This window comes from Bactrocera oleae, chromosome 6, assembly GCF_042242935.1.
Source record: "Bactrocera oleae isolate idBacOlea1 chromosome 6, idBacOlea1, whole genome shotgun sequence".
Taxonomy (NCBI): Eukaryota; Metazoa; Arthropoda; class Insecta; order Diptera; family Tephritidae; genus Bactrocera; species Bactrocera oleae.
Window position 1 is genome coordinate 40,676,484 of NC_091540.1, and position 21,098 is coordinate 40,697,581.

The 21,098-nt window shown below is 34.6% G+C and overlaps 1 protein-coding gene across 2 annotated transcripts in view; it reads right to left on the bottom strand.

The window, feature by feature from the left end:
- The window catches only part of Ccn (cellular communication network factor protein Ccn), a 119,853-nt gene that overhangs the window by 41,504 nt on the left and 57,251 nt on the right, over positions 1-21,098 (bottom strand). Inside the window, exon 1 of one of the 2 annotated variants that reach the window (XM_014240568.3) lies at positions 10,548-10,911. The exons of the other annotated variant lie outside the window; for it this stretch is intronic. Within the exon in view, the coding sequence (XP_014096043.2) occupies positions 10,548-10,585 (38 nt within the window). The 5' untranslated portion in view covers positions 10,586-10,911. Of the gene's footprint in view, positions 1-10,547; positions 10,912-21,098 lie in introns of those variants that run through there. 2 annotated transcript variants of the gene reach the window in all.

Genomic DNA, 21,098 nt, shown 5'->3' on the forward strand with positions numbered 1-21,098 from the left:
CTCTAGTCTCAATGGGCTCAGAACTTAAAGTAGTTTTTGAAGAGAAATCGCTTTGCATCTATATGACCAAATGTTATGAAGTGTCAAATTCGATGAAGTGCATTTCACAAAAACAAATTATATACTTTTGTGTTTAAATTCTACTGAGGCTCAGTGCTATCATAAGTTAACATAAATTGGTTTCGGATTATCATCTGGCAGCGTCTTATCGTCGAATATAAAATTGTTGGTCCAAAGTCGTTTACGAAGAGTATCACAGAATAGAGTGCGCTTTTGACCTGAACTGAGTGACGACAATGATCGTAAAATAATATAAGGTTCCGCATTGTGATGCAAGGAAGAGCCTTCAGCACGCTCTTGTTACAAAAATTCATTCAACCTGAAATCTATTACGAAATCTGTTCATTTGCGACGGTTTCAGACAATGTGGCCTCGAGAAAGGCTCTTTAAGAAATTAACAATTTACAATACACAATAATATGCTTATTAAGGCACATTTGCACGTATTTATATTAGGGTGATTCAGAGGACTATTTTCACAATATAATTTTATATACTGTGGCTTTCTTGAGCTGTGCGTGTTGCTCATTTGTGATATCATTAGGAAGTTGAAACGAAAACTTTCAGAAGTGTTCTTTTTATGAAATGTATATGCTCATTCCCTTAATAAATATTCCCATCAACAAATGCTTCACTCTTGCAATCATTTAAACGCCACTGAGAGAATACTTCATCGACACGCACATTCATAATTAAGCACAAAAGTACCAGCGAGAGACCATGTGTACAGTTGTCAATAAATAATTGCGCCGAGTTAACAAAGTATTTAAAAAATAATTACATAAAATGAACGAGGCCAACAAGCAGTCAACACAAACAAAAACAAGCATTCACCGTTGTTGCTAACTGTTTAATTACAACTCCACCTGCATCAGCGCATTAACGTCGTCATGTGAAAATGAGTTTAACGAAAAAGTGCGGCGTAATTGTCAGTATGTTGACGCAAATTACCGCAATTACTGCTTCACTCTTCGCGTGCAATCGTAGGGTTTTTGCCTTTCAATGGCATTTATAAGGATCATAAATATGGGCTTCCGCAAATTGTGTGGGGCACTCAACCATATGACTTCATGAGCTGATGATGTTCATCTGTATTTAGAGTGTTTGCTAACAAGTGCTTCTGTAATTTAGTATGTAATTTAGTTGATTTAAGTTTTACTAGTACGACTTTGATTATCTATTGCGAGGGTATTTGGAGCGGTAACTATTTTCATACTCCTTCATTGCCTTTATGATACATGTGGGACGTATAATTACTCACAGGTTGTGAAATTGGGTAAAGTGCCTCCGCCCGCCTGATTGACATCCCTATCTAAATTCAGGCTCATATCTCAGCCTTGACAAATCAAATCGATCATATTGTGATGGACGAAATTCATTTTTGAGGGCTTAAGTAGTTTTCAAAATCCGAAGTTTGAATATCGATCATTAGCTTGATCAATTATCATGAATGTTCTCCTAAATGTAGGCAACACTTTTTATTTAACATTTAACTATCAGCATTCATGAGGAAATCCAAAATGTCTAGTAACTTCCCATTTGATCCCTATTATCTGTTAAAATACAATTTCTGGCCTCGCTGCGAAAATAAGACTATATACTATCTGATCAAATTTGACTCGGACTGACAGCGCCATTCGCTAGTTTGTTGAACGTCTACAGTAATTAATGTTTGATAAAAGTAGAGTCTTCAACTACGTTATTAGGAGTTTTCGCTTTTGTGACCTCAACTTGACGTCGTTTCTGCCAATGATTCAGGTGTTTTGGTACGAGTCTAATGTGTTGAGTCGACCTATAAGAGATGTTGAGATCCTCTGCTATTTCTCAAATGCCAACGCGACGATTTTCGAGTACTGTCGTACCGTCGATAACAGATGATCAACTCACATGAGGCAAGCTTTTGCTGACTTCACGACCTTCACTGAATGCCTTGTGCCACTCAAATACTTGTATTCGTAAGAAAATCAAACCACTCAACACACTTTTGCATTATCTTTCGTTGTCGTGATTCCATTGGAAACATAAAAATTTCAAGCAATTGCAAGACAAACTTTTCGCGATATAAACAAACAGTTTCCAAACACACACTAACAATAAGAAAACAAAAAAAAACGTCAACTTCATTTGCTCTGAGGCAAAGTACCCTTCACAAACACAAAATATTCCTTACACGAACTTTGATCGTCATGCAGGCCAGCTATATGCTATAGCAATCCGATCTTAACAATTTCTTCGGAGGTTGCACCATTGCCATAGACAATAATCCATGCCCAGTTTCTTAAAGAAATCTTGTCAAGTGGAAAAGCTTTCAATGCAAGCACTTGATACCGACAATTCAGTTTTATATGTCAAAAACAGACAGACGGATACAGCTAAATCGTCTTAACTCGTCACAAAGATATATTTATATATAGACTATATAGGGTCTCTGACGCTTCCTTTTGGGTGTTACAAACATATTTTCGCTGTTCAGGATATAAAAAGGTTGTACCATCTAAAATAATATCGATTTAAATATTAATACATTTGAAGCTCGATATTCGTTAAAATGTAAACACAACGTATTTCTACAAGCAACATGCACTCGTAAACATTTTGGCAATGAGGGACCCGTCACATGCAATTTTGCGTTATGGTAAACAAGAAAGTTGAAATACAAATGTACAAAGTGCAGATTTTTTCATTAAATGAATTCACCACTAATTGCAGTTTAAAAACTGTAAACCATTTAAGGTAAACAAACTCCCTTTGTATATGCATTCGCTCAGCATTTTTTTGCTGTCAACACAATTTCCTTCTACAATTGCTCGCTCGCTTTGTGGGCTGCACCATTGCGGATGAGTGTTTTTTAATCAACTTGCCAGCGGAGCGTGAGGTACAGCTGCGCCAGTAAAGTTAATTGTTATCCACTACTATCATCGTTATGAGTGTTTTCTCTTCCTTCCTTTTCAACTTTTTTCCGAGTTTTTTAGCATGAAAAAATGTGGTAATTTTTATATGAGTTGCTCAGTTATGCAAGTGCTGTTGTTGTTCCTATTGTTAACCGCTATTATGTTTGTTTGTGTGTGTGGCGCCGAATGCATACGAACTAGAATTACAACTCAGTCAATGGTTGTAGTTGTAATTGTTTGTCATTGTGAGCGACTATACTGGCAACATCAATATTAACGCTTTTTATGCCTTGCCAAGCTTTTCAGTACATATACAAGAAAGACAACAACAAGAAATATAATATCTCTTGATATTTGCGTGTAGCTGTGCTGAAAAGATATACTTTGTTTATTGTTGTTTGCTGCGCTATTTAAAGCAAATGGCTTAGCGGCGCTCCGAATATATGTGCACACACACACACCCACAAACACGTACTTTGAAAGTATGTTTACAAGTTTTTCATCCTTTCGTCCTCTTAACTTGTGCACTTGCTTCCTTCTCATGCTCAGCACTTTTGGCTGTTCGTAATGAGTCGCCACTAGGTATGGGCTGCCATAGAACTCCCCTTGAATTGCACTCCCACCCCCGCTGCTTTGCTTTGGTAATGTATATTTTATTTGCATTTTGTGTTTTGTTTTTGTTTCTGTTTTGCCTCTAGTTTCATTGACTAATGGCGTGGCGACCAATGACAGCTGCTGTGGCCGCGAGGTTTTCATTAGCGCACAACCGCTTCCGGCACTAAGAGATGAAGTGAAAAAATATAATCACGCGCGACATGCAGATATTTGTCTAAGGGCTATGAAAAGACGCGCATGTTCGACATGAAAATCAAGCGAACTGAGGGGCTGAACTGCAATGAAAAGCTTTACAACATTAAATCTGACATTACTGCCGTCGGCCATCTGCGCTTCTCACAGTCTTTAGCGTTCATTCACTCGCTGTCAATGTCTGTCGTGGTGACTCATTAAAATTAATGATTTTACGATTTCGAGCGCGCTAAAAATTAATGCAATATATACGTAAATATTCGCAAATAAATATGTTGTGGGGTTGTACTCGTATGTAAGCACCCAGTCAACAAACTTGTGACATTATTTGAAATTTTAGTATTGGAAAATTACTAAAAAGAAATGTAAATTGTGGCTCATACCGGATATTGTACTTACGGCAACAATACCAAAAGCTTGACTCTTCTAATATAACTAAAAATACTTTTATGGCAAGTAATAATCCATCCTTTTAAATTTTTTTTAAACAAAAATTGTAGTGGCAAAGGCATTTCCCAAAAAAGGATTCCCTAGCTGCGCTACCGACATTAAAATGACACCCGAAGCTTACTGTAATGACAACATTGTCAGAGAGGACCGTGATTGAGATATAATTTTGTGAACATCAAGCGATGTTGAATCCCAATTGCTTTAATCTACGACCATGCCATAACCAACACTTACACCTTCGATGGCTTACTGGGCGTAATTTTAAGATAGTGACATTTGCTACACCCATATTAGCAAATTGTACCCGTGTCCAAGGATCACAAAATTCTTTACTTCAATAACATAGTTTTTATTTCATTAATCAATGGACTTGCTGGCACTTACGTGTATATTTTATGTTATAAATCAGAAAAACTTTTGATCAACTTCGCTTAATTTATCGGTATCAGTTTCCTCACCTTCCAAATCAAACAACACTCAAGCACAATATTTATTAATTATACATTTTCACCTGCTATAGAAGATAAATAAAAAAAAAGTTATTAATTGAGTGTAACAATTCGTGAGTGTTGCCTACATTTAGGCGAATGTATACAATTTATGCGAACTAGTGATGAGATCATTACTCTCCGAGTGATAACTCAAACAAATTTTAAAATTGTAGTTTTGAGAAAAACTCGTTTAAAGATAAACTGATGGAACTGATTTAATAAAGTGGTTACACTTCAGAAGCTGTAACTTATAACCTATTTCAAATATCGATTTAATATGGTTATTTTTAAAGGTATAACCTATCGAAATATTCAATAAATTTAAATTTACTTTTTTCCAAAATTTCACACTAGGTGTGACTCTTAAAGCCGGATAGCGATACTGCTAAAAGAACAACTTGAAGAAAGATTGAGTTAATTTTATATATGTATTTTATTTCTGTGTTCGCTGGGTGCAATCAATTACACTCATTCACACACACACCATTATTTCACGTTCCACATTCGTTCGAACATGATTTTATGCACAAATATAAACATGATTACGTAACACATGTAGCAAAGGAAACTCACATAATTTGCAATGTCTACCGTTATTATTGTTGCACTTTTCCATACTTTGAGCACAAATATTCGAAGGATCATTAAAATACAAATTTCTAACGAATAATTGCACACATACAGATGTAATTGTACTTGCTTATATTTGTGTGATATTTGATCGCTGAAATCTAGCTAGCTCTTTTTACTAACAACGCGCCTCTACTAACAATAGCTATTAAATTGCTTTACTCATTGCTCGAATACACTTACATACGCTTGAGTGCAAGTTTGAATGTATTAATTAATTTTATTTGTGTTGCTCTTCATATTATATTCGCATAAGTGTCTAGCTGAGTAGTTGTTGAGTTGCAAAATGTTAACACAAACAACACTTGGCATATTAATATGCGCACTTAATGCATCTATGGTATGTAGCACAGTCTTCAAGATACTCTAAGCTTTAACAGTTGCACACTTGATGCACTTTCCATAATTACTTTTTGATTACAAATTGTAACATAAATTCACAAATGCATGCAATTTATGTGTGATTACATTATATTCGCACTTGCCAATGCTTGCTGCATATTTATGTTTAAGTATTTATGTGTTTACAGATATGTAATTTGTTAGTTAGTTATTTGACTCGCCACATGTAAACAATTTAGTTCGTATAAATGACTTCAGCTGCAGTCAATTTGTATTTACATAAAATATATGTGCATTATGTATTATATACACGTTTGTAACATATTGTTGATATTTTGCATGCCTTTGCTTGTGGATTTTTATGACTATTAATCAGTTGTGCTATCTATTTGGAACTATTACTAATACTAGAGCCTTAATCGTATCTCAAATGATCAATTAATGTTTCCAGAACCCATTTAAACTAAGGTAAAAAGATATAGCTATAATGTATTTTTTTTCAAAACAATTCATTAACTTTCAAGCTACTACTATTCACAAAGTCAAGCGGTATTGATGCCATCAATATCGCCAACATTATTTCGAATTGTGTCCAACAGTCTGATTTAAAAAAAAAATGTATATTGATAAAAAAAAAAATTTAATTGCTACTGCCTTTTTTATGTACAAGTGAATTTTGCACTCAATTAGTGTGTGTTTGGCCGCTGTTGGTTTACAATGACACAGCTTTCGTGTGGCGATTGCTTGAAATTTCGTTCATCCTTCAGATGTATTTTGGGAAGTATACTTTGTCACTAACACAAGGAATGTAGCGACACAAAGCATTGAAGGTCATGAAGTCATCGAAAACTTACCACATTCGAGTCGTTCATTCACCTCTGTTAATGATGATAACAACGAAGAAGTTTAAAAATCAGTGCGAGAAAATCTTCGTGTTGGCATCATAGAGATAACAGAGGATCACAACATCCCCTATGTAGCGACTCAACATATTTTGGTTAATGTTTTGGGTATGACGCTTGTCAATATTCGACTCGTACTACAAGACCTCAATCAAGAAAAAAAAATGTCGGGTAGTTGATACATATCGCATATAGCTGCACAATAATTTCAATACCTTCACTTCAATAACCTCACTAAATGTAAGAGAACATACACAGACAAATTTAATGTTTATGCTTTACATTTAGTTTTTTGATATTTACGCTTTGCTCTTCAGCAAATATATACGACTCTATTCTTGACTTCGACTATTTCTACGATTTATTTATTTATATTTGATTACTCAAATATTTCAAGTATGTTAGAAAACCGAAGAAAGAAAAGCAAACAAATATAGTCTAAGCAATAAATCGCCAACCGAAACTACTCATGAGCAACCGAGAGCCAACTGTAATCATAGCCGGCTTTAAGTATCAAGGTTAAACAAAATTTGCATTTTATTGCGATTTACATCTCGGTTGTGAGTCACAAATTTGTAAAACATCTCTTTCCGCTTGAATGTGAGTGTGTGTGTGCAGCTTACCTTAAATTTATTTTCCGCACATTTTTATTTCACTTCATATTTGACCCACGTTTGCCACCCCTCCCCTGCAAATCACTAAGCATAAACCCGTATTAAATAGAAATTGAAATGTATTTTATGCTTATTTTGGCTTCAAATGGCCAACTATATCCGGAGTTTGCTTTTGCTTTTTATTATCTCCTTTTGTGCTTGCCTCTGCGAATGCTTTCTTGCCAATTTCGGTTGCGGTGCGCTGGCTCTGATAGAATTTTTTTGCTGATTTCACATATTTTCGTCACTTTTTCTCTCTCGTGGCTTTTAAGTCATGTGTAGTGACCATAAAGCATAGTCGCATAGTTCAGTTATGCCAATATTGAAATATGTATGCTTGCATGCGAGCGCAACTTGCATGAATGTGAGAGTTCATGTGTGTGCGTGTGTGCATGCGTGCGCTTAGCGGTCGAGCGCCTTAAAGTATACTATGCTTTTTTGTGTTTCGTGAATTTTGTGGGATTTTTCAGTGTCGTGCTGAGTAAAATGGTAAAGTTGTTCGTGTTCGTGTGATAAAAATCGATACAATGCGAAAATAAGTTTAAATACTATAAAAAAATATCATTTAACTATATTAGTAATTTTTTTAAATATGGAATGAAATTCTTTTTTTAATAAAATTTAATGACTTTTATGAATTTCTTTTCTGTATTTGAGGTAATTTATTTAAAACAAATAAAATTAGATTTTTAGCTGTTGATATTGTTATTTATATATTTTAGTAAACTGCACACGTAAATAAGCTGATATGCTAGCTTCGAAAAATATCTAAGACTTGACTCGTCGCCATTTTAGAGCCCTGCGGTTTCAATAGCTTCTTGTCTTAACTTTTCCGCCGCTTTAACTCAAATGTTTTTGCACAAAATCCAGAAAAAGTCACGCAATGGAACGAAGGAACGAAAGAAGCTCTTGCGCATATACATATAATATCTACATTTGTGAAAAAGCAAAGTGTTCAGTGTGGATTCACGAAATTTATGTTCCACTTTAAGTGGCTTATTGGAAGCTAGAGTGGCGACATGAGAAGAAATAAAAAGAGTGCAAATACTGCAACAATACAGCTCCATAGAAGCTGATTTTAAAGGCAATACACAAGTTTGTATAGAAATATAAAAGTTCAGAATTTTGTGAGTGCCTGTAAGCATTCAAAGATTTGTTCAGATATATTTAATCTCACACCAATGCCTCGCGGCCAAATTTTGACTTTCCAGTTTTTGTGTGCATACAAGTATATATGTATGTGCTTTAAGCCCTTAACAGCTATGAAGGCATATTTAACATTATCAGCTGAAAGTAAAAATAAAAGTTAAATAAAAATTTGTTAGACCTTGTACATGGCTTTAGTGTCACAAACATGCCCGGCGGATGATAGACGCTCTCTCAGGATTTATATTGTATCGAAGTATGTAAAATACGTTTTTACGGTAAATAATCTTACATATATGTAGTAGTATGACGAAATACACATTCATATTTGAAGGAGCATTTTTTTTCACGTGTGAAAATAAATTTAATCTAAATATAATTGTTTTGCTTAATTACTAGAGAATCGGCTTCTGAAATTCTATTGGAAGCTACATCTACATTTAGCTAAGCATCTTTAAAGAACAATCTAAAGTGAACTTACTAGAAGAGAATATTTTAGAGACTTTCTGTGGTCTGTTTTTAGGCGCATTTACGTTGAACTGAGAATGTCGTACTATCAGTAATTTGGATATATTGGCGAAGTATTTACTGTCTGTCTGCCAGAAATCGATATGTGGAAGTGTCAGAGCACCTATTTGAAACACATGAAGTTTATTTTCTTATAAACGCCAGTAACAACTAATTAAATTCAACTTAGAGCATGTTTTAAGAATATTGTAGTATACAAAAACATACTTTTTTAAATACATTTTTTAGAATACATATATACCCGACCAGATCCAAAAAAATTTTCAGATTAAAAAAAAACTCTTTGCTAAACAGTCTCAGGGGCTCAAGTAAACTGCTTACTAAGAAAATATTTTTCTTTTATTAAATATAACATATTAGCCCGAAGTCTAACATATATATATATATATATAATGTGGCAAATTCTTGATAACAATATTTATATTTTCGCTTTCTGCAGTATAAACAAAAATTTTTCCTTTTTGCTATGGGTGGCAACCCAATGCAACCGATATTACCTCAGTTCTTTTATTTCCTTTGTTGAAATATGACCACACTTTCACTTAGTAGTCACTTTTTATTGAAATCTCAACAGATTTAAAACATTGTTATATAGCCTTTTCGAATCATGCAGTAAAATGATCTGCGTGTAACATTAAATTTTTAAAGCATATGTTGTTTTCTATTTTTTTTTTTTAATTTCAAAAGTTATTTAATGGCCAAATAACCGCAGTTTCCTTTTAAATTTTTCAGCTACCGCAAAATAATCACATTAGTAAATTCCTAGTTTTAGAAAATATTTTCAGACTTCATAAACACATTCGTTTCTGCAGATAATTAATCATTTGGGAGAATATATTAAAATTTGACAGAACTCTGCGCAATTTATCATCATCAGGGATAGCTATTTTTTGCCAATCCAAAGTCAAATATACAAAAAGAGCAAAAAGATTAGAAACTGCAAAAAATTTAGATGAATATGTGTTTAAAGGAGCAAGACCAAAAGCAATCGAAAAAGGTATGCGTACAATTCTACCGGTTTACTTTTCAGAGCGCGAGCAATATTTGGGTCAATAGAAGGCAATTCGGAGCCTTCACACACGCACAAACACGTTTAGAGTACAATTCTACCGGTTTACTTTTCAGAGCGCGAGCAATATTTGGGTCAATAGAAGGCAATTCGGAGCCTTCACACACGCACAAACACGTTTAGAGCTATTGTTTTGCACTTTTTGAACTTTGCCAACAGGATACTTTAACGTTAGCAAAACATAAACAAACATTTAACCTTTTAATCTATTAATAAGTTACTTGCCCTCGAGTGCAAAAATATTCTTTTGGGTTGAGATATTTCGGTTAAGTAGGGTATAAGCGTGTTGAGTGACTTTTTTCAAATTTTTTGACCGAAAAGCTGTGTTTGCTGAAGAAACTAATATTGCCGTAAAAATAATTAAAATGCATACTTCCAGGCAGTGTTCAAAATCTTAATCAATTATGTACGACATAAAAGCACATATGTTTTTATACCGTGTTGCAATTGGAAATCAAAACGATTTACAGAATTTAGCAGCATTTTACTAAGCGCCAATTATAAATATTTTGGAAATTTAATTTTCTTAATCAACTTATTTTTTTTTTTATATCTTTTTTTATGCTCCATTAAATTACCTTAGCAGTAGTGCGTTTGAATTTTCGCAAATTGCCATCAATTTCAATTATCTAACTGTTAAAAGTGCGACACTTGCTGCTTCTTTACACTCGCTTACTGTTGTTGTTGCTTTTCTCTTGCAATTTCATTGCTATTACCTTCCAATGTTTTTCTGTTGTTGTCTTCAACTTTTTGGACTTTATTGGCGTCCAATAATTGACCTACATTGTAGGCTATGGTCCGCCAAACGAGTTCGCTCGCACTTTGTTCGCTTGAAAATTTTTAATTGTTGCTGCTTTTTGTTACATTCCAACTTTTTTGATTTTTAAATTGTTCTGAACTTTTCTTTGTGTATTGGCAGCTTTTTTTGGCAAGTGTCATGGCAACGAAACAATGACGGCTTTTCGACATTCTGCGCCAATTAAAGTCACTGTGCCTAGCAGGTGAGCACGCGGCATCTATACGTGAATGTATGTATGTATGTATATGGATATATGTCAAAGGATAAATGCACATACATATATGATTTGATATACAAATTCAGTATGAAAAATTAAATTGAAATATCGAATTAAAAAATAAATGAATAAAACAAATGTATTGAGATTTATAGCGCACTTAAAAATGACAGACACATTCAACCTCAGCCTCAGCCAACCTTGTTACCAAAAAGGCAGTCACGTCAACAGGCAATCAATATGTAATGCATATGTATGTGTTTTCCACAGTGCATGGACACTTCTATGTACATTTATGGCCTCCAACTGATTCTCAAGGTGCACCAATAAACAAACAAGCGGATGGACAAACCGACAACCAACAGCCAAAAGGACAGCCGTCAAGGTGCTTTGCGCCGTTTGGTGGGCGAGACATAGGTATATTCAAGGCAGTCGGTGAACGCGAAATGGCGTGTGGTTTGAAAACGTGTATCTGTTTAGGTGAAAAGTCGCACAACACGGCCGAAAGGCCAGCAATCAAACGCTGAGGGTCGCGTGAGTAAAAGGCGGTGGCTTTGCCGGACAAACTTTTGCCAGCATTATTCGACCCATTGGCGTCGTGTTAATTCCAAAAACGCGACATCACTAATACGTACAAATAAGGAGAATTTAGACAAAAATGGACAAAGAAAAAAACGTAATTTTACTGTTTCATTCAATGTTTTCGATGTTTGTCTTTTCAGTAGTCCCTACCACTTAACGGTAGTGTGAATGTTTCTTTTGTCTTTTTTCGGTTGACACTTTCGGTTGACCTTTTGCTGAGGGCTTAATTATTGTTTCGTTTTTGTTCATTTGTTTTTTTAATGTGCAAACGTGCAAAGTAGTTATAAAACCGTTCGTCTTAGGTGTTTATTCGAAAATTAACGAAACTCAACTAATTTAAAACTGTTGAATATCATAAAAATAAACCTTCATTTTAATAATGTTAAATAAAATTGAGAACGAATTTCAAAAGTTTCAACATGCTGTTTTTCCATTTAAATCTATATATGTATGTATATAAATTTCCTAAAACATTGAAGATTTTTTAAAGAAAGCAGAAGGAGTTATGCAATTATGGAATTCATTTGATTTACTGCGATCTAATCAAATATGGCCTGAACTGCGCGTGCAAACCGAATCGATGAAAAGTTCCCGATTGGTACAACCTTTTTTTAAGTTCGTGTGAAACTTGTTCTTCATATGTAAATTAGTGTTTGTTTGAGTGGCACAAGTATTTAGTGAAGTTCGATTCTACAAATTTTGGTAAATGTTTTGGGTCTGATCAGATGGTGTATTGAATCAATGGTTTCTGAGAGAATAAAAGTAGTTGAAGGGATTTTTGGTAACTCGGGATACGCTAGAATTAGTGTTTGTTCGCATTTTGTCATAAACTCGAGTTTTTTATTTTGCGTTTCGGCGAATCTTCCCAGTATTTCATTTATTATTTTTGGGTAAAACTAGGCGTTGTCACCATAAAAACCAGAAAAGTGGTGCTTAAGTCGAGTTAAGGAAAATTATGATTTAAGAGATTATTTAATATTTTATTATTTTATGTAATATAGGTATATACTTACCTTAAACACATTCTCGCTTTAAACCACTTATTTATTTTTTTCCTCTTTAGTATTATAATCATATTGCGGCTTTTATTTATCCTTTCAAGTTTCTAAAATGGAAAGCCTTGTTGGGAACTAAAAACAATCCTAACCTGCCTTAATATTTGTATTAGAATATTGTATAAATTCAATGAATTCATTAAAATAACAGGAAATAATTTTTAAATAATGAAATAAAGTGTCAACGTTTCTCTCAACGCTCTAGTAAAATTTTAAGCAATCATATTATAAGTCGTAGGTGTTAAATTTTAAACAGCTGGCACCACTTCCTCAAATGTGTTTTCTACTTTAAGCTTTCTCCACCTCCTTAATTGGGCTTTTCAAAATATTGTGGGTATCACTGTTTAGACAGTGTTTCTTTCTCTTATAAAACGTTTGATGTTCAAATAAATTTTTAAACAGGTGGTAACGTCTGCTTTTTGTTACATTTAACTATTTATAACAGTATTTCAATCGTTTCAACATTTAGTAAAGAGAGGAATTAAAAACTATTGCTATAAATAAGCATATAAATTATAATTTATAATATAATCTATTTATATATTATAACATTAACAAGTTATCTTAGACAAGGTTTTAGTACTAAGTGCAAACCTGACAAATAGTAATGCAAATTTCGAATCAGACTCATAAAGTATCTAGAGAATTAATACTTTCATTTCCAGTATACACACATACATACATATATATTTCTATTTCTGCACACATGCCAAGCATGCTCATTTTGGCATACGAATGCGATTTCCAATCAAAAGGGCTCACTTTAATCAATTGCCTTTGTGTAATTTTTCTCTCAATGATTACTGTCCCCTCTCTACGTTGTCCTGTGCATTGAATTTCATTTCGCATAAAATCGACCTCAATGTGCCACTTGACTTTGTCAGCTTTGTCAATTCATGCGCCACTTCAAACGCTTAAGAGCCGTTCAGCAAATCCAACCATTCATCCACCCACTAACCACACTCAATCAGCAGTCTCGCTAGTACAGCAACTACAACAACTACAAGCAGATGCAATAACTTTTCGTATGTGAGTATGTCACGCCGCGTATTAGCTTTGAGTAGCACTTCTTCCGCATTCCGATCAAAGCGAAGCAATAAAACTGCTATCGGTTCCCCGTGTGCATATGTGTGTGTGTGTGTGTGTGGTTGCCTGCCACTTCAATTTCTTTCTAATGAAAAGCCAAGCATTTGACACACATGCTTGCAACTATGCATAAATGTATGTGCATGTGTGTGTGAGTTGAAATGCTTATTCATGCGCCATCGTCGCCGCGAAACTCTTCAAACTCTTCGTACACATACCAGCGCAGATGCATGCACACACACATTTTGAAAGTACTTGAAAGTGCATGTTCAATTTGCCTTCGAGTGGTCTTTGTAAAAGCAGCGAAAGCCTTTTAATACGAATTAGCGTGTGCCGGAATGTGTTGATTAAGTGTCATATTAAGTTGGATGTGTGTGTGTATGTATTGCTTGTGCTGTGGCTTGATCACTTTTATGCGTTTAATATACCCAAATATGCTCACCTTTGCATTTAATAAACTTTCAATATTTCGCACAATTTTTCACTTTTCCACTACTTCCTCTCCTTAATAAAGACACACCTACATGAACACATACACACATGCTTGTAAAGAGTTAAGTGAGTGCTGACATCGAGGGCATATGAATAATCTTATCATGAGGCAAGTTAGACTGTGTTGAAGTGAAAATAAATGCGAGTTGCCGAAGTTGGAGTAGGCGCTTTGTTGATGGTGAAGCTCGTGCCTCCAACCCGAAGGTAAGACTATAATATCCTTTGCCTTAGAAAGTGAAAAGGAAGTAAATGATTGTTGGAGTTGAAACTTCGAAACGCTCAAACTTCATTTGTCGTGCCGAAGCAGTCTATTGTTGGCATCAATTCGTTGACAAAAGTTTTGCCACACACCACTCGCTTGCGTGCGTTCGTATGGGTAACAGTATCTCTACACAATCCAGCACATACATATACACACTTTGCCTGCCTTTGGTAACAATTTTCAGAAGCTCCTGTAATGACTGCAGTTAACAAGTTGAAAGCCGTTTCCTGTTTGAAGGAGGGGGCAATACAAAAACAAAATGCTGAAAATAATTTGCTTGCTTCGCAGGTGAGAAAAAATTATTACTGAACTAACTCACCATTTGTTTGAAAAATAATTTTGTAGTTGTAATAAGACTTTAAAGATTTTCCTGAAGAGTTAAAATATTGTTTTGAAAGTTTTGAACTTGCTTATTTGGAATTTTTACAGCTAATGATGTTTAGGCATGATCGTTTACGAAATTCGTTTGGGATATTCAGACCGAAAATGTTAATCTGGTAAGTCGTAAGTTGATACTTCGTTAAAATACCTTACTGGGAACATACTTTTTGCGCTATCCCAGTAGCGTAGTAAATTTTGTTCAAAAAAGTCCTTCAATTTAACACAAAAATAAATTTCTGTAAATTTTGTAAACTATTTTTTGTAGCGAGCAGAAAATGTATTATTTCGAATGGAATTAAATGAAGTTTTTTGCCAACGACACAAAACAAACAGCAGGTTTGGTGTTACCAAGACGAAAAAATTATCAAGTTTGCCAAGCTGGTACTTCATTACACGTAGTCCGCTAATTTTACAAAAACAAAATGCACGAAAAAAAAGACCGAATAACGATTAACGAATTAATAAAGCTGGTGTGAATACCTCTATTATATCTAAACTTTTTTCACTTTTTACTTTTATTCAATTTTTGAAATATACCTAAGTCCAATATACATATATGAAGATATTATATTTTATGGTAGATCGCTAGAGAATTTATTTTAATTTATGCAAAAATATGTAAAATTATCTTGGAAACTTTTTTTTTTGAACAAACCCAAAAAATTTTAATACGGCACCTCTCGCACTTCTTACATAAGATTATATTTAAAAATACTAAAGGTATAATAACTCGCTAAGGAATATTGCAATAAAGGTGAAAATTTGAAAGTTTTTGTCTCACAAGACGCGACACTAAATTTGAATGTAATAATAATTATTAGTTTGAAATCGGTGCTCTACCACAGCTCCTTCCTATATAAGGCCTAATTTTTTTTACATTATTTATTTTAACGACCATAGAGTAGATAAAGGAAACATCAGGAGACGCTCAGTACAAAAGGTGTTGCAGTTAGATATCAACTGAGTTGAAAATGGCCGAAATCGGTAGCTGTGTGGATCATCATCCTTACTTACAGTTTGCCCTTACTGTATATTTAGGTTAGTATTTGAGTTAGTTAAGAGTTAGGTTCTAACATGAACGCCACCGATAAATACCTCTAAATAATCCCCATATAACAAGTATGTTCTTCTCCTTTATAGGTGATTCGAAAATGAATAGCTAATTGTACATTTTGATTTTGTCACAATGTCACTATCGGTACACAGTTTTCTCTAACGAAGATCACCAATTTTTGACCTTCCATCTGTTTTTTGTGGCCTGACTTTTTTTTTCGATATCTCTAAGTTTTTCGCAAACTCTATCTGCTATTCTTACAAAATTTCTGTTTTATTTAGGTCAATCAGTATACATACATGTATATACATTAAGCCACAGTAAACAAGATCAACAAAATTCTTGATTTCAGCTGAATAGCAGCTTAAAAAAAACTTATAGTGATATCTGAGTTGATTTTAATCATATTTTCTATTCATCATGGCTCTAGGCTTGGTTTAATCCGTTGTAAGATACGCTTGATAAGTCGATTTTAATTCTCTGAACTTTAATATTATATGAGCAAGCAGCAGTATTTGGGATGGATAAATATATATGCAGCTCTACAAAAACGTTTTGGTAATAATTTCTATGAAGACTGATTGATTGCAAGCAAAGATCAGCCAATTTTAAGAACTCCTGGAGCGTCGTCCTGAACGGGACGGCTGAAGATATAATGCCACAACTGACTGATGCCTATCATTAACCCACGCAAACACACACACACATTACGTTCTTGATCAATGGTCTCCTGCTGCCATCCAGTAGACTCCTCCATAAAACTTCCATTATAGACGATTTTATCGATTCGCCACCACCAGCGACATGGCAAGCGCGTGCTTGTATGAGTGCCTGTGCGTGTGACCGCCATCTTAACCAGTCAATCGTCCGCAATATCGGAGGCAGACGTGTCGCGCCTTCGTTATTGCGTTTGAATAATTGATTGATTGTCAATTTATTTGTGCTGGTGTATGTGTGTACAAAACGCGTGTTTCTGTACGGCTTTGTGCGCGTGGAAGTGTGCCTATATTGTAATGCATGTGAATTATTCACTGCCATATGAAGAAGTTGAGGCAAGCGATGTCACTTTGATGAATGTGCGTGGGTGGTAGGCATTAAGGGACCGAAAACGGGCCTAAAAGCATACAAACACACACATACATATATACACGCCCCCATATGCTCCTATATGCGCTTCTGTGTAAACGCAGCCAGAGCCAAAGTTATGAATGCGCAATCATGAAATATTTTTTTGCTGAAATTATTGGCGAATACACCAACACATTTATATTTATATACGAGTATGTGTAGACTTTGATATATATTTACATATGCGCTGAATGTAGTTGCCAATATGCATATTTATCTGATTGCCAAGACTGCCAGCTCTATTCATCGCGTCAATATATGTCGGCAGTTGTGTGTTTATTTCTGTAGACTTTTATCGCGGAGCAGAAAATGATTTGTGAATGAAGTATGGAATTCGATTAGTCAGTGCGATTCGGTGGCACCATCAATCCAAAAAATATTACGGAATCAATTTAAATGCCGAAAAAGCGACGAGTTTTGGTATTTGCTTTTTATTATTATTTTTTCTTGTTGTTGCTTTTTGCTCGTGAAATTATTGCGGTTTTATGTTTTAAATCTCTGCTTACATATCTGCTCTTTTTCCAGAGAGCATTCTTTTTCAAGGATTAGCACAAACAATTTTAATTAATTTGCGCAAAGAACTTTTTTCGTACTTTGTGGTTATTATTGTTGTTGTAGGGCCTCAGTGATATGTATTTCATTTTTTTTTGCCATTGGAATTTTTTGGTAATTTTGCAATAATTAATAAATATTTTACATGGTAAATAAAATGCGGATTTGTTTCGGCCATTAGTTAATTGGAATTTTAAACAAGACGGAAAATTTATTTAGATTTAAAATTTAAGAAAAATCTTTCTCAATTGAAACATTATTTAGATTAAAGCATACTTTTATTTTATTAGATATTGTTATCCAATTCAACATGTTTCTTTAAGGACTTGTCTGTTGAGACACTTGATGTGTGCAGCCCTCATTGCGAAAAGCACAAAGTGAAAAGGAATGAGAGTTGATTTTTAAACAGAACTTTTGTTATAAGACTATTATAATAAAACTAAATTAAATACCATCAGTATATTAGTTCAAGGCCTTCTTTTATAATATATAGTTAAATTCGATCAGCTGGTGACACGCTCGGTAAATGTTTTTATGAACATTTATATTGACGTTCGAGCCAAAAGTAAAGATCTGTCTACAATCTGATCAACTTTGAAACAAAAAATCAACTTCTGGCAAAAAAAAAAATATAACTAAATTTGTATGAATTTTAATGCATTCATATTTGGACACACTTCATACCTAAAACATTAACCGGAATGGTAGATACGATAATAACCATAAGAGATTTTAATGACCTGATGACCAAATGTTTTGTGCCACTCAAATACTTGTGTTCGTGATAAAGTAGACTCGGTACGATTGGGCTTACGAGGGCAATTTAAATGGACCAGATGTTAAGTAATATCTTTATTAACATATCCGGGAGAAACATTTAGTATAAAAACCAATAACCAGACCAGACATAAAGCTTTTATGGGGGCATATCCCAATGAAGAACATATCGATTATGATCAAAAGCCTGAAAGTTGTAGTAGAGAATAGATTAAAGGAAAATGTAAATAAATACTTTTCAGTTGTGGTGTGACGAGTTATGAGTCGACCCAGATCGGTAGAAGATTTTACAGTTTTTTAGAATAGAAAGACATTTGCACTATTGACATATTGAAAAACTTATTTTTGGTGAAGGTTGGAACACAGGTTTATCAAACTGTACTTTTAATATATTTTACTGTGCAACTAAAACATACTTTATTGAATAAAAGAAGCTATCACTAGCTGAATAGAAGTGAACAGCAATTTGAACTCAATTACATTAATTGCCACGTGTTAGTTAAATTTTCTTGTACAAATTTTTTGCTGGAAATATAACCAAGATTAGGTTATTAATAATAGTTTCTAAATTTTTTAAGTGAGGGCAAATTCTTTCTCAATCTTGTGTCCAAAGAAGTAGTATTTAATAGTAAAGTCATGGCACGATGTATGGAGTATTTGTGCGTTCAGCCTGAGGGTGCGCCACTACGTATGAGTGACATAAGAATGCCGCGTTTTTGTGGTAGCAGCGTTGGGTGTAAAATAAAAGTGTCAACGTGGCGCAATGAAATTGCAAGCTATCGGAAGAAATCGTAGATTTTAAACAGCAATACAAAGCTGGAAGTTACAAAATGCTACATGCGAGTTTGTAAACAATTTGAAAAGAACACTCGCTAGATGTGGAAATACATTAGGATTTATATTCAACACGCAAGTACATAGAATACCGAACAAAAAACAGTGATGTGTTAAATGCTTGGTCAAAGTACGAAAGGATAAGCGAAACTCAATTACAAAATATCACAGCATCACAAATAAATAAATTAGTCGGATAGAATCTGTAAAAATATGCAGTTGTGTGGAAATTACGAGCCGGCTGCACACCGCGAGACAAGCTTGTGCTGTATTTTCCTGCTTTATTTTCCACTTTACTGGCATTCCAGTGTCTTGCTTTTGTTTTGTCAAATAGCAGCATTGCGCTCATGTGGAGCAAAACAAATAGAAATACCGTAACGAAAATGTTTACCAACAGATGTTGCAGCGGAGATAGCGAGAAACGGAAAAAAGATTAAGCCATAAACACACATGACTACACGCCTGGACAGGCACATGCACAAACGCACACAAGCACACGAGCACAGGCACACACACAAATTTCATGTAGATAAAGGAGGTGGCATGTTGCGGCGCTGTTTAAAAATAGAAATGAATGACTGAGTTGAAATGATGTAAGTAAACAAGCAAACAAGCGCGACCATAAAAATAAACACAAAAGCAACAACACAAACATTGCGCAAATAAATAAACAAATGCACAGACGTAGGGGTAAACAAAAAATGCAGTCATTTGCATATGCACGCGCGTGTATGTGTGGGAGTAGTGGAAGAGAGCTGAGAGCAGGGGCGGAAGGTGGCAAAAAACGGACAGCAGCGTCCAAAGCCAGTTGAAATCATGCAAGCGTGAGTTGCAGTTTTTTCTGTGCCCCTGCCAATCTAATGGCCCGCAGCCAGCAAATAACAGTAAAATGCACTGCGAAGCATAAAAGCGTGAAACGAGCGCGCACAGCAAACGAAATACTGTTATGAAAACGATTTTTTTTCCCCCAAATAGCTGCAGTCGGCATGCAGATGTGGTTTCGTGTGTGCTTGTGTGCGCTCGCTATGATTTAGCGTCTAGAAATGTGTGGTTAAGGGTTAAATTATAGCAAATACGAAATGGTCAAGGTGGCGCACAATCATTCGGGGTTTGAATCTCTTATGTTGACGGCATTCGGTGAACAATTTCTGTTGAAACTAAAGGCGAGTGTATGCTTATGATGCTTAAAGCAAGTTAGATTGCGAAGTTGCAAGTTTTTTTATTTCGATATAAGTATGTGAAATTATTAGATTCATAGTAAAAGAAAGTTCTGTAAATATTGGAATTTTAATGTGAAGTACTTTTGAAAAAAAAAAAAAAGAATTATCCAGATATAAGTGCAGCAGTTTATCCTCTGCGTTTAGTTTTTTAGAAGAAACGTAGTAGCATCTGAGGTCGGGTCAACTCTATTGAATTTGCTACTTAATGCGTATGGTCATTTGGTGTTTTCTATTATTCCTATGATATTGTGCCAAAATGTTTATTTTTGTTCAGATTCCTTCTATATACTGGTTAGCAGATAACAGCTTTGCTTGCTATGGAAACATCGATAGGTATGGAAAGAAATAAGTAGATTGCGTGCGCCCAAGTTCTTTAACATCTCGGTCAAATTACACTAGTAATTTTTAAATTCCAATTCGTAATCAGGACACCTCATATACCCGACAGAACTCTTAGCACATCAGTCGCAAATTTTTCACTCAGATTTGTTGAGTAGTGTTATTAGTGTAATTTAAGCTCCATCACACTAATTAATATAATACAATGCCGTATTAGAAATGTTGCAGAGCTTGAGCTTTGTTGTGTAATATTTCGATACGGTTGACTACATTCTTATTTCAATTGAATATTATTAATGTGAAACTTTTTACCTGTCCTCCAAATTTTTTCTCCTTTTGGTCGCATGTTGG